Source organism: Gavialis gangeticus, unplaced genomic scaffold (assembly GCF_001723915.1).
Source record: "Gavialis gangeticus isolate Ggan-Ray unplaced genomic scaffold, GavGan_comp1, whole genome shotgun sequence".
NCBI classification, from domain to species: domain Eukaryota; kingdom Metazoa; phylum Chordata; order Crocodylia; family Gavialidae; genus Gavialis; species Gavialis gangeticus.
In genome coordinates, this window is record NW_017729002.1 from 1,209,724 (window position 1) to 1,223,540 (window position 13,817).

The following is a 13,817-nucleotide window of genomic DNA, read 5'->3' on the forward strand; positions in this document are numbered from 1 at the left end:
AGTTATGTACTGCAGTGGTCCTTGACCTTTGCTGGCCCCTAGGAAACAGTACTTAGCATGTAACACACTAGTTTCTCTGCCAACCTAGAGAAATGCTTACTAGTGGAAAACACTAGTTTTCCTGCAAGCCACAGGTTGAGGATCACTGATGTATAGTGTAAACTGCTATGAGCTGCAGAATTTAATAGGCATTTGAACAAGTTAATAGTATCCTGGCTCAGATGGATACAACTTTTAAGAATATTTTTAAAGAAGATAGAATGTTTCTGGCAAATGCAACTGTATAATCCTGAGTATGCTACTGGCTCTGCTCTTGAGCATTTCCTTTAGAGCACCAGACACAAACAGACTTGCCTCTCCCTGCAGCATAAATCACCTTATAAAGTCTGAACAGACTCTGTGGCCAGTTCAGAAAAATATCTGCTCTCAAAATGATTTTCACTTCAGAATGTTCTTCTAGCACAATAACACAGATGCAGTTCAGATCAAGAACTTCCTCACAATACCTTTTTTTTTCCCCTCTAGCCAGATCCTAGACATCATTTTCAAGACTCCAGTGCTACATAGCAAATGACAGTATTTAGTAACCTTCCACAGCATCTTATCTATCTCTTGTGGAATGAAATTGATTTCTCTCTCATTACAACTTGAAAAGCTGGAGTGTTCACCTATCTGGCTAGGATGTGCTGTAGCACTAAGCAGAGAAGCAAAAGCTGCATGGGTATAATATTAACAGGACTGTATACTGCAAACGCTGACCTCAGATTATAGTCTGTAAAAAACAGTTAGTTCCTGTCCACTGTGCTTTTTAAAGAAGGATATATACTCACTGAAAACAGCTGTTGAGGAATTGAAGTCCTCCCATCATCCTTAATTTTCTGATAAAATCCAAAGCACCATTAGTTTTACATCAGGGGTACTCAATTCTTGGTCCACAGGCCAGATCTGGCCCATGACACCTTGTCATTTGGCCTATGGGGCTCCCTACAAGTCTAGAAATTTGGTGCTGGGGGAGCAGTGGCATTGCTCCCCTGCTGCCACATTTTCATACCTTGTGTGCCTAATTCCAGTGTATAGGGCCGGGTGGAGGTGCTGACGGACCCTATGGCCAAATCACTGTGTAGGGGAGATAAGAAGGAGTGGCAATGGGTCTCTGAGGTCCAATCCTGGCTAGTGACGGTGGGAGGGGATGATGCCAGGCCCTCAGGACCCAACCCCAATGTGTGGGGGCAGGAGACGGTAGTGCTAGGCCCCAAGACCCAATCTTGGTGTGCAAGGCTTGACAGGCCTTCTGCCACTCACCTGGCCTATAGAGCCAAAAGCTTGAGCACCAGTGGTCTACATGCATTTTGTGTACTCTTTTCAGAAGCCATCTACTGTCCCATCTCCTCCATGTCAACATTAGAGGAACCACAAGAATACAGATAGGATTATATTTATAAATATTTAATCCTACATAGTAAGGGAAAGCATTTTGAAGAACTTCAACATTGTTCTAGCAACTGTATACATGATCTTATGTGGAATCATAGAAGATCGCTAGTAGGGGTGTACTAAACAGGCTGTATTGGATTCGGATTCCGCCTGAATTGGGGATAGTGATCCAATTTGTTGATTTGGATCACTGTCCCCAACTCGATTTGGCTGAATTTGAACCTAAAGATCTGATGCCGATTCAGAGAATCAGCGATTTGGCCATAGACACATTCTTAAATGTTTTTTCTATATGCCTTGAGGTAACCGGCACAGTTCGTGAACGCTGCGATGCCGGGATGGATGGAGTGTCCCACAGGAGTGCCAAAGGGGGTGCGGGGTCCTGCATGCTCGGCGACGAACCTGGAAGTGGACTGGAAGCACTCCCGGTCCACTTCTAGGTCTGCCGCAGAGCGCATGGGGGCCTCCCTGCACTCCACCAGCTTGGCATTAGTCACTAAGCCAGGAGTGTGTGGGGGGGAACTGATAACAGTGTTCATTAGCCCATTAAAAAAACAGAGGGACATTACCAGCTACTTGTTGATTTTGCCTCTTGATTCTACCTGTTGACTCAGCACGGATGGTAGCCAGCACATGGTCTGCTAGCTAATACAAAGGCACCTCCCTCAGCAAGACAGAGGAGAGGGGTGAATTCCTGCTTAGCAAGGAGTGTTGAGGGGGAGGGGGGAAGCAGCTGGCAGTCTTCGTCAGAGCTGAAGCCAGGGAGCAGAGGGGAGGCCAGCCCTGATGTGAAGCAGGGAGCCCCGCCCAGTCCACAGAGCATGCTGTGAGAGTCTGGTTTATCTTAAACCAGCAAGGGGTCTGGAACAGACATTGCATAAACTGGCTTGACCCAAATCAGTTAAGTCTGATACTATATTCAACCAGGTTCATCTCAAACCGGTTTCAGTCATTTTCAAACTGGTTTATGTACACTGAACATCTGTTCTGTTAAAGGTTTAAACCAGTTTCTGATCACTTAAACCAGTTTATGTGTAATATCTGTCCCTGGTCCTAGTGTCCACAACCAGCTGCTAGGTAGCCCAGCAGTAGCTTAACTAAAGGAAGAAGGCACACCAGCTCCAGACACTGATTTAGAGGGAGTGACAGAATGGCAGCCCCAGGGGAGCCAGCCCCAGTTGGGCAGCATGAAAAGCCCCAGCTCCAGCCCCTTGCCTGGCAGTGAGCACAGCCCCTGGTTCCAGTTCCTGCCCAGCAGCAAACACAGAGAAGGCCACTACTGTATTCCTCACTTAACATACACCCCCCAAATTCTAACATCTGATTATTGGAAGAATGGTGCTGTGGTATGCAAAGAATATAGTATTCTAAAATCTTCATCCTCCTAACCACAGTTTCCTATCCTAAAACCCTGAGCTCACAAACACGGTAGTGTCTTTTTTGTGTAAAGTTCCTTAGATCCTTAACAAATAAAGTTTGTACCAAGTTCTGCAGTGTACAATTGCAAACAGTACAGCTATTATTACTACTATTTAAAATAAATGTTAGTTTGAGTATTTTTATATGCGCAAACTTTATTAATTTACCATGTCTGAAAAAAGGCTCTTTGGATGAATTCTAAAACTTTTTTTTTTAATTTGAGAGACAGACAGACAGACAAGATTTCATTAACTCTACTTCCAAGTAGTTTTCTGTTGGGCACAAAATCATCTTCTTAAAGTCTCTCACCTGTTTATATTGCTTTCTGCCATGATAACCCCACTAAACCATGACCATATTTCTTCTCTCCTCTCCTTGGTCATTGATTTGGTTCTGTTTCAGCAAATCCAAATGCACACAAATGTGTCAGTTATATTTCATGTTGTTCTTGAAGGCTTTCTTCACTTAGCATGCACACACATGCACAGAAGAGACCAGTTTTTGAAAACAGAAGCCAAAAAGTTCAAAAGTAATATCAATACAGCCTGACAAATGATTTTCTACCTGCTGAGAATTACTGCTCAGAACGGAGCTGTTGCATTCCTAATTAAATCCTTTTCTAATTTTAATATATTTTACAATACATTCAAAAAGTATAGGTGGAAAGGTAAGTCATTTTTTTTTTTAGATTTACAGTTTTCTGTATGGTTTGACTTTGTAAAGCAGTAATACACATTTTCAAGTGCCAGATTTTCAATTTTATAAATATTTATTGTAAGGACATGATTCTATCTTTAATTAGCCCAACTGTTAAGGACACTTCTAATGTGAGAAATGTAATTCAGCATTTTGTACCAGATGTAGCTTCCGCAGTTAGTCTTTTATCTTTGCTTGTTTGTAAGGAATGGGATGATACTAAAATCAAATTAAAAACATTATGTTAAATGTAAGTGATAAGAGAATAACCACACCAAATCTGAACTCTGAATTTGTAAAAAAAAAGAATTACTGAATATCATGAAATAAAGTAAATTATGTTGAAGAATCTAGGCAGTAACATCCTACTTACTTCCTAACGCCGTAGGTTCTTTCTTCATTTATAGTAAAATCAAAACTAGCTAAATAACCCTACTAAGCACAAATACTTCCCCTGGTAATTGGTTACAATAAAATTGATTTTATGTCTTTTATATGGTTTTACTCTTTCCCTAAAAGAGTTATAGATGTAAAAATGTTGATATTTCTGGGCTTGACCCCTGATTTTGATGGCAGTAAAAACATACCCTTTTATCTTGCAGGAGAAAAAAAGGCAGGAAAGATATCCCAATTGCAAAGAAACATATCTTATTAACCTCTGCAGAAGAGAATGTTGTACTAGAATATTTCATAATTATAAACAGTCCTGGGTAGGATTTCCAACCACTCCACTAAGTAGCAGAACATCAGGAGGAGAAAATCTTTCAAGAAAAGGCCAAAATAATTTTCTCAGATTAGATTCAGAAAATTGTAATAAATATTAAGAGCGTAGGAAGTTAACCTTCTTAAGCAGCAAAAACCAGACTGGTTTAAAAAAATGCACATGGAAGACTGGGATTTCATTATCTATTGTCTGTATCTTACTCCAAGTATGTATCAGGTGAATTAGTGGGGAAACCAATTTCATAACCAAGGATGTGCTGAAATTGATTATTCTTGGGCAAAGCATAAAGACAGAAAATAACTGTGCTACTGCACATCTGTGTATCTGTCCTACCATGATAACTGTTTATTTGTACTCTATCAACATTTTGTAGACATACAAAGAAGGTACTTCAAGAGAATGAAAAATGGAAACAGGATGCATCTGTTACTAAGGAAACTCAGAGTCACAGTTTTTGATTCACAGAATTTTTCACAGGATGCTCAATTGGGCAGTTGTATTGCAAACTGTCTGCTCTTTGTACTCATTTCACTTTTTTAATTAACACAAATGTTCTATTGATTGGATTGCTGATACTAAGTATTAAATCATGAACTCATTCATACAACAATCTACAATTTTTCCTGTATTAAAACAGATGCACGGGATGCCTGTTTGGTGCACTCGGGGACTGGAGGCTCAGAAAAGATGAGCCTTTAGGAATCTGTGCATTTGAATGGTCTCTTAGTACTGGCTAATTTTGACCTATCTAAGGGTTGGCTTTTCAGTACAACTAGATACATTACAGCAAAATGACCATGAAATCCCACTATAAACAAGTGACTAGAGGAAAAAAAAAAAAAACCAGAGGATGAACCAAGTTCAATAAATATACCAGTTCGTCAGTTGTTCGCCGGACTAACTCAGGGCTGTCCAACACACAACCTGGGCAACTGCTGTACATGGCATATGCTGCACTGTGCAACCCCTGCCCTCCCTCCCCCAGCCACACCACATGAGCTGCTGATGCACCACACAAGTGTCCTAAAGCAATGAGGTTCCTCCACTCCCTCCCTCCTCAGGGACACACAGCGCTGGCGCCTTCCCTTGCCATGTGGACCCCTCTCTCTGCTATGAAGATGCACCCCCCACAACTATATGATAGGTGACATGCACTGCACAGCATTGGCATGGACACTGCACTAGATCCCCCCGGTCCTCCAAGCCTTCAGCCTTACAGGCCAGGCGAATCTGCCCTGCTCCCAGGGGTGGGGGACAGGCAGTGGAAGCTCAAGAAGGCAGGAGGACTTCAGCAGCAAAGCAAAGGGTGTGCAGTGCCTGGAGACAGACAGCCCTGTACTAATTTATTTCATCATTTTGAAATTAACTAATTGCAAAACGCTCTGAATAGAAATCTGTTATCCTTTGCTCCCCTAAATGGCAGTTTTCCAACCACTTGAGAGATGTTTTTTGGCACCAGCATGCATTTCATGATTCTGTTACCCCCGCATCATAGATACAGAAGTGTCCATGTGGGAACTATGTATGCTCAGCAGGCTAGACACTAGCTGGGCCTCTGTACAAGTATGGTCCTTGAGCATAAGTCCTGGATAAAACAGGGAGATCCTCCCATGTTTACCATCAATTTCTTTGAACCTGCAGTAAGGCTCCAAGCTAGAATAAAGACCCTGTTATCTTCTAGACCAATAGCCATTTCACCATTTAGATTAGTGGTTTTCAATCTTTTTTGACTTGGGACACCCCTTAATAGAGTCAAGGCATGCCTTGGTTAAATACCAGCTCTTAGCTTTCCCTTCTTTTCGACTACAGAAAAATGGGCAATTCTTCTGTTACAAGGAATTCAGAAAGATCACCCAGGTCAGAATGTTGTTAACACTATGGATGCCTATATGAAATCTCTAGCCATGTTCAGAAGAGTGCAGATGTATGGTATGTAGTGCCGCAGATACATCTGCAGTGCCACACACCACACATGAAGTCATTCCCTGCACTGCTATCTTGCAGCGCAGGGGGTTTGCTTGACCTGGGATCAAAAAACCCCACACCTTAAAAGAGTGGGACGGTGCACGTGGCAACAGAATTTGCTGCCCAAAACTGAAGCCTGGCCTGCCAGAGCCATGCTCCCCAAGGCCCCCAGGTAAGGCTACTGGGGCCAGCCTCCTCTACCCCACCTGGGATAACCTGCTGTTCACCAGAGGATGCATAACATGGGTGTTCCCTGGGGACAAGCAGCAGCAACACAAGGTGTGCCACCGCTTCTTGTTCCTGGGGAAACAAATGCCCGTTCACATGCGGACACAGCCTCTGGGTTTATCTTGAGAATCATGTTTGCACACCTAACAGCGCTAACGTTGTGCAGCTCCCCACTGTGCTCAAGGCCTGGCACTTTGGTTGAGAGTCACTGCTCTGTCTTGTGCTCTTCCTCCTGGCCCTACACATTTCCCTCTCTTGGCTGCCCAGCACTCGAAGATGTTTTCTGGGCTGCTGTCATAGTTTTTTGGCCTTTATAAAGAAAATATTGATTACTGATATTAATGGTATTAGTTTGGAGGGTAGACCACACAAACACAGATATAGAACTTAAAAGCTGCAATATTTAAAAACAGGTGTTTAAAATGTTGAGCCTATAATTTTGCTGACACTTTAGAACAATGTTATCTATTCTGTTCTGCTATTTGGTTAATCTGGAGATTGTTTTTGTCCCAGGGACAGAAATAACGGCGGATACTTACTGGCAGCACTAGACACAGCGCAAAAGGTGAGGAATGAAGAGTCCGCATGGCTCATCAGCCACCTCTTTATTCAATTACGGCCGGCTGATGATGTCAGCTTCAGACGCCAGCCAGTGAAAATAAAAATGGCAGCTGATACTGCGGAGGAGGTGGGCAGCACAGGACAGGAGCTGCAGCCGCCGCAGGGAGTGAAAGGGATCCTCCCCATGGGACCCTCAGAGCCTGGCAAGCAGGGGTGGACGCTGGCAGGGCAAGGCAGAGCACCCCGACTGGAGCCCGAATGGGATGGTGAGGAATTGACATGCACGCCGGCCAGAGGCAGAGCTGGAACTGCACCCGGAGGCAAAGCAGACCCCAGGTGGGAGTGCCAGGATGACAGGGGCAAGGAGGAAACCACACCAGGGGGAGAAGACCCCGGGAAAGCCCTGAGGGGTTTACAGCCGGGGTGGGTATCGCTGCCGGTCTCGGCCGGGTTGATGGGCAGATGGGAGTGAATACTGGAGGTGATGGGTCAGGAGTAAAGCAACCCCCCCACTAGAGTCCAGGGCAGAGGGCCACCACGTCAGGAAGTGGCTTATTATTTTGTGTTTTGTTACTACATTTATTTAGTTACCCTGTAAGAAGGGGCATAGGGGGAGAGTGCAGGTATGCCCGAGGGACAGGGCTGAGGAGAAGCCTTGGAAGGTTTACCTTTTTTTTTTTGTGTTTCCCCGAATGAAGGGGTGGAGGCAAGGAGGGCTGAGGGGTAGGCCCACATGGGCGTACATGGCTATAGGCCATGGGCACCTAGATGCCAAGTTGGGAGGCATTATCCCAACGGAGGAGACGAGGCCAACAGTCGAACGACGCACCGAAGGAGATGTGAGGCCAGGGTATAGGGGTGGTGGAGCCCCGTGAATGACCGCTGGGTGAACCATGGGCCACTGAGTACACTCGATGACCAATCCCACCTACTGAGAAACAACAAGTCGCGGCAGATGAGAACAGGGGAGGCGATGAGGGGGAGACATCTATTCAGTCTGTGACACGAGTCCATAAGGCGCTTGACGTCTACCACCAGAGCGAAGGCTTCCCAAGAGCAGCTATTTGAGGCCCAGCGGCCACAGTTTTAGAAATGGACTATGAAGCTAAAGCAATCTAGTCAAAATATATAATGACTTACAGCAGCAGTATTTTACTGAATGTAGAATTTTGGGGGAGCAGGACTGTATATGTAAGATTCAAGATGTCTGGATTGGTTGAGGTTGATGGCTCATAAAGATGAGCTAAATTTGCATAAAGCAACTCTTTGCTAGAGGTAAGCTTTCCAGTTGCATCACCCTGAACATAACCTGAATCCATTTACCTGGTAATACAGCCATTTCTCAGGAGGTAATTTTAAAGCAAAAAAAAAAAGTGATTGGAAGGCTTCAAAACATGTACTGCCTATTCATATAGGTAAGTCTCTCTCTCCCCCCTTCTTGCGTATACAACTCAAAACAAGTTGCTGACAAAAGTCTTCCTACTGTATGAGCAGCTATTATTTATCATATGTGTTATTCTAATCAGCTCTGTGTAAAGCACCAAACGAACAAATTTGGAGCCCCTGTCCTGAAGTCATAATTTAAAACAATGATGGATACAAGCCCCATCATAAAAGTGATGTTAAACTACACATCATAGGAATTATAAATTTTCTCCTTTTCACTATTAACTGTTAGTACCTAATTTATTTCTATGACAGCCAACTTCCCAACAAGTACACATTTACCAGTTGTTTTTTTAACGGAAAAACATTCCTCCTTTGCGAGTCTCCTAGCAGACCTTACCCAGGCTAAGTACAGGCAGTCAAAAAACCCAAGGCTGAATCAATTCAATCTTCGCAGGTTAGTCTAAGATGCATAGATTGAATAAATAAGCAAGTGAACAGACATTCACTTTTGATTCCAGTAATGCACCCACGTCTGCAGTAGCCCAGGCCAAAAGCCGGAGGGTGCAAGAGCATACCTCTCTGCTCTGCTGGAGCAAATAGCTTGAATCTGGAGGCTGTCTTGGACAGAAGTTCAATAAACCAATGTAACCTAAATAAAGCCTGATACTACATCCATCCAGGTTGATTTTAAACCAGTTTCGGCCATTTTGAAACTGGTTTATGTGCACTAAACTTCTGTTGTGTTACAGATTTGAATCAGTTACCAATCACTTATACCAGTTTATATGTAATTTCTGTCCCTAGCTCCAGTGTCCAGAAGAGCTGTTTTCTGATATTTCATTTAAGAGCTTTCAATACATTTTCCCATCAGGAAAAAGGAACCCTTAGGTCTGCAAAGGTGCATAGCCACTAGAGTCTTAGACAGTTGTGGATTATGGCTCCCCGTGGCTAAAAAAAGACTGTCAAAAAGCCCAAAGCTGAATTGATTCAATCTTTGCAGATTAGTCTAAGCTGTGTAGGTTGAACCAATAAGCAAGTGAACAGACATTTACTTTTCATTCTGGAAATGTAGCCACATACCAGCAGTGACCCAGAGCAGAAGCTGGAAGGTGCTAGAACACGCTTCCCTGCCTAGTTGGAGGAAGGCTAGCCAGCCCACCCTGCAAGGGGGCGTTGTGGGGGAAGTGTAAAGCATCCTGGGATACTGGGAATTGTAAGTTAATTTGAATCTGGAGGGGCTCTGGGACAGAAATTCAATAAACCGATTTAACCGATACTACACCTATCCACGTTTATCTAAAACTGGTTTCAGCCATTTTGAAAATGGTTTGTGTGCAGTGAACTTCTGTTTTATTGCAGATTTGAACCAGTTTCCAGTCACTTGCAGCAGTTTATGTGCAATTTCTGTCCCTTGCCCTTGTGACAAGCCCATGCTTCTGGACTTCGCTGGTTGCCACATGGGGTCAGGAAGGAATTTTTTCTCCTTGAGTTGCTACAAGTATCTGGGGTTTTTTTTCTACCTACCTCAGAAGCATTGGGTGTTGGCTGCAGCCAAGGCTGAGGATTTTGACTAACATGTGCCAATGCTCCTGCCAGCACTAAAACCTGGAGGTCCCTCTTAGAGGGTCTTGCCCCTCCACTCAGGATCAGACTGATAGCTACATTTGGGATCAGGTAAGTATTTTACCTTGTGGGCAGAGTGGTACGGATTGTAGGTGATTTTGCCCTCTTCTGCCATGAGGGGCATGATTCTCTCCTTGGATCTCTGGACTGCATTTTAACCCCTTGTTTACCTGTGGCAGATTAGGATGTTTTTGGTGTCTCTGGGCAATATGCCTTGTAATTATGTGAGAGGGTTGATTGTCCAGGTTTAGGAATATGTTAGACAAGGTATGGGATAGTTTAAGTAGGGATGATCCTGCCTATTACATGACCTCTAGAGGTCCCTTCCAGCCCCATTTTCCTAGGATTCTAGGTGGAATTAGGCTGCCACCTAGAAAACAATTCCAGGCTTGGCAATTGGGTGCAGAATAAAATAGAAAATAGTGCAACTATTCTCCATCATTCACTCTCTTCAAAACAGTAGTATGATGTTGAAGCAGTAAATACGATTACACCAAGTCAGAAGACTGAAAATCCAGAAGCACAAATGCAGGTAGCAGAAAATCACCTGACCAGCTATGAAAAAGGAGCTGCTTAATGTACTTATAGTTTACATGGGATTCAAGTGCCATGGCAGACCCAGGTCCTATCTGTCTTTTTGCTCAAGAAAGGGATTTCTCAAGGCTCCTATCAGTGTAGGAAAAATTCAACAGTCAACCAAAGCAGGGCAAGAATCATTCCCAAAATTAACTAAATCTGGCCTGCATCATACCTTGGTTGTAAAATTGGCCAAATGTAGGGAGAAAGCAAGTTCTGAAGTCACAGTAAACTTGTTTTTTTAATACTTCAGGCAAATGTAACATTTAAAGGCTGAATCTTTACTCTAACTTGGGAAAAACACCAGATAAAAACAGGTACCTAAAGCTATCAGCTGAACTTTTAAAATATAGATGAAGGAGTTTTTTCACCTTTGGAGAATTTGGGCTTTAGCAAAGTCACATAACTATAAAAGATTATAATGGTCTTTAAACTTTCTTTAAAAGTTTAAATGACTTGCAGGACCTACATCTGACTGGACTCTGTTCCCAAGGTACCTATACATGTGCACTAAGGCTGCTCCAACGCGCTCCAGCATACTCCAGCATCATGTGTATCAGCGTCCCTGAGCTGAAAAATGGTGGCAGGGTGCTTTAACTAAAGCTCATTTGATGAGCTTTAGTTAAAGTGTCCCCGCCACTATTTTTCAGTGCTGGAACGCTGACAGATGTGACGCTTTGGGCGTTTAATTAGAGAGGCTCTCGGAACTGCTCTAATTAAAGCACCCCCACCCTGCCTCCCAGACCATGTGAATAAATGCCCCCGGAATTCAAAATTAGTCACTCAATCATGCTGTTAAACGACATATATATTTCTTTAAAAAGCAAGAAATACCATTGAATTTAAATATCCTCCATGCTGTGGTAGTGTTGGAATTATGTTGTAGCCATAATGAAGGTACCTTGTGTCCAAAAGCTGGTCTCAGATCTCACCCAACTATACATTCCAACAAAAGATATCACCCAGAAAAATCATCTTGAATGCTGAACTTAACTTTATTTTGTACCACGGTATTAAAGAAAAATTAGATAAAGGGAAAACATACCTGCTTTCTGGAACTTTTCCATGATCTTGTGCCGAACTGACTTCTCTAAGTTAAAGTAGTCATGGTCTTCATCAGGGTCTTTCACAAATAGAGGAATGTGCTGAAATACAATTACATGTTTACACTTCTGTTTTTCAGCAATAGCCAGCTGCCCATCAAGCCATTCATCTTGGGCCTGCTTTAACTCAGGGCATTTAGAAGAATTGAAGTATAACTGAGAATTCAGTACAAGAAAGAAAACTCCTCCAATCCAAAAACTGAAGTAGTCATCGCCCCAGTGCTTGCAATAATCATCTATAGTTTCTGGTGTTGGAGCATTGCCAATATCATGATTTCCACTGACAAATACCAATGGGATATCTTGGTCAACCTTCTTCAGAACATTCTTCAAATCCCGCTCTTGGTCGTTTCGCCACTGAGTTCCTATAAAATGAAAAGCTCAGAGTTATTTATCAGAAGTTCATGTTTATACTTTATTCTTCTGCTCCCATTACCTATATCTGTTTATACAACAGCATATATAGTACTCCCATCTTTTTGATCATTCAACTATATAGCAGGAAAAACTGTGAACTGTTATGTACATAAATTTAAAAAAAATGAAATATTAACTAAATTGACTCCCCTTTCATGTATTCTCTTCCTGCCTTCTTCCATACCTAGTATTCTAAAATTCTCAAAACTTTTCTTTGCACAAAACTGCTGACAAGGATCTATAGGCTCCATGACGGTGGATGCTGTAAGAATGTTGAGTCAGTATGTTGCTTTATCAACTCTTCATCTATTTGAAGCTTGTTGGGTTGTTTTTTTATCTGCATTATTCTATAGGCTGATGATCCACTGAGGAAAATTCAAAATTACTGGACAGTGTAAATCAAGTTTTACACAAGGGTAAAAAAAACAATGTAAACATCTGGTTTAAACTTTATGTCTGTGCAAAGGAATGAAATTTTTGCTCATTACTAGAACTACTTAAGCAGCAAAAATGTAATTAGTGTCTTGTGGCAACTCATTTATATAAGAGACTGTTTTAATAATGAACATGGTGCTAATTCTAAAGAAGGGTAACTGCTTACTTTGGTGATTTGTCTCCCCTCATGTCTAAAATAAGCATGTTTAGATATTTACACTTCTGCTGGAGATAGCTGTCCTTCTCAAAATAGGTGTAATTAGTTAGTAGAGTGATTTAGCAGATTCAAATCTGTTCTTCAGGCACAGGTATGCCCACATATTGTGTTCCTAAGGCACACAGTGAGTCAGCTGCCCAAGACACCTAGGATCTCAGGTACAATCATTTGAGAAATTCCGGCAGCACCAAAGAGTGATTCAGGTTTAGATGTCTAGGTACTCTAAACAGAGATCGGGGAGCAATTCAGAAAACCTGGTGCCTAAAGATAGCCACCAGTGTCTGAACTCCCACCCCTTTCAGGAGCTGAGGGATCAAACTCATGCTGCATGTCAGGAATTTCTTTACACTGAAAATCACAAGTGCACAGTCTGGCTCTCAAGACTAGGGCAGCAGTGGTTGAGCCCAACTGCTAAGCAATATCCTGGAGCTTAGACCATTTGCCTAGGAAGGAGAAGACCTGGTTTTCCTCTTCAGTCTCTGCTGTCACAGTTATGTCTTTTTTAATCAATGACTCTTTAATGTAAACTATAGAAAACAGTTTTGGCAACAAGGATCAGAAGCAGCATACCTGCATCCCAAGGGATTGCTTTCCTCTCTAATCTATTGCTCTTCTCATTGTCTTGCTTGCACTCCTTCTGACCAATGGATGTTTTCTTGTTTGCCTAGTGGGCCAACTTCAACAGGATGCATGGAGAGGACCTTTATTCAGCCTGTTCCATTGCTTGGTGATCACAGCACTCTCTTAAGGAGTAGAAGATGTAGGTTTAAAATCTCCTCAGGGTGAGAACTGCCTATAACTCAGGCTGTTCTGTGTTTCACATTTCTGTTAGAAGGTCCACATAATTTGTGTCTTTTTCTCTTAAAACACGAGGGCAGGGAACAGTGGAATCCCCATGTTCTGAGTATGAAGGCACCAAAGAAGGACTTTGTGCCAGATGGTTCGAAAATTGTATTTAGAGGCTTGCTTTTGGGAACTGGTTTGTAGGTCTGTAGATATTGCTTCCATTTTAGCACTGTTACCTATAATG

The 13,817-nt window shown here is 42.7% G+C and overlaps 1 protein-coding gene across 1 annotated transcript in view; it reads right to left on the reverse strand.

Moving 5' to 3' along the window:
• The window catches only part of CPPED1 (calcineurin like phosphoesterase domain containing 1), a 118,017-nt gene that overhangs the window by 30,971 nt on the left and 73,229 nt on the right, over positions 1 to 13,817 (reverse strand). The window contains exon 3 of the mRNA XM_019507420.1: positions 11,661 to 12,083. Coding sequence (XP_019362965.1) covers positions 11,661 to 12,083 — 423 coding nt within the window. The remainder of the gene's footprint in view (positions 1 to 11,660; positions 12,084 to 13,817) is intronic.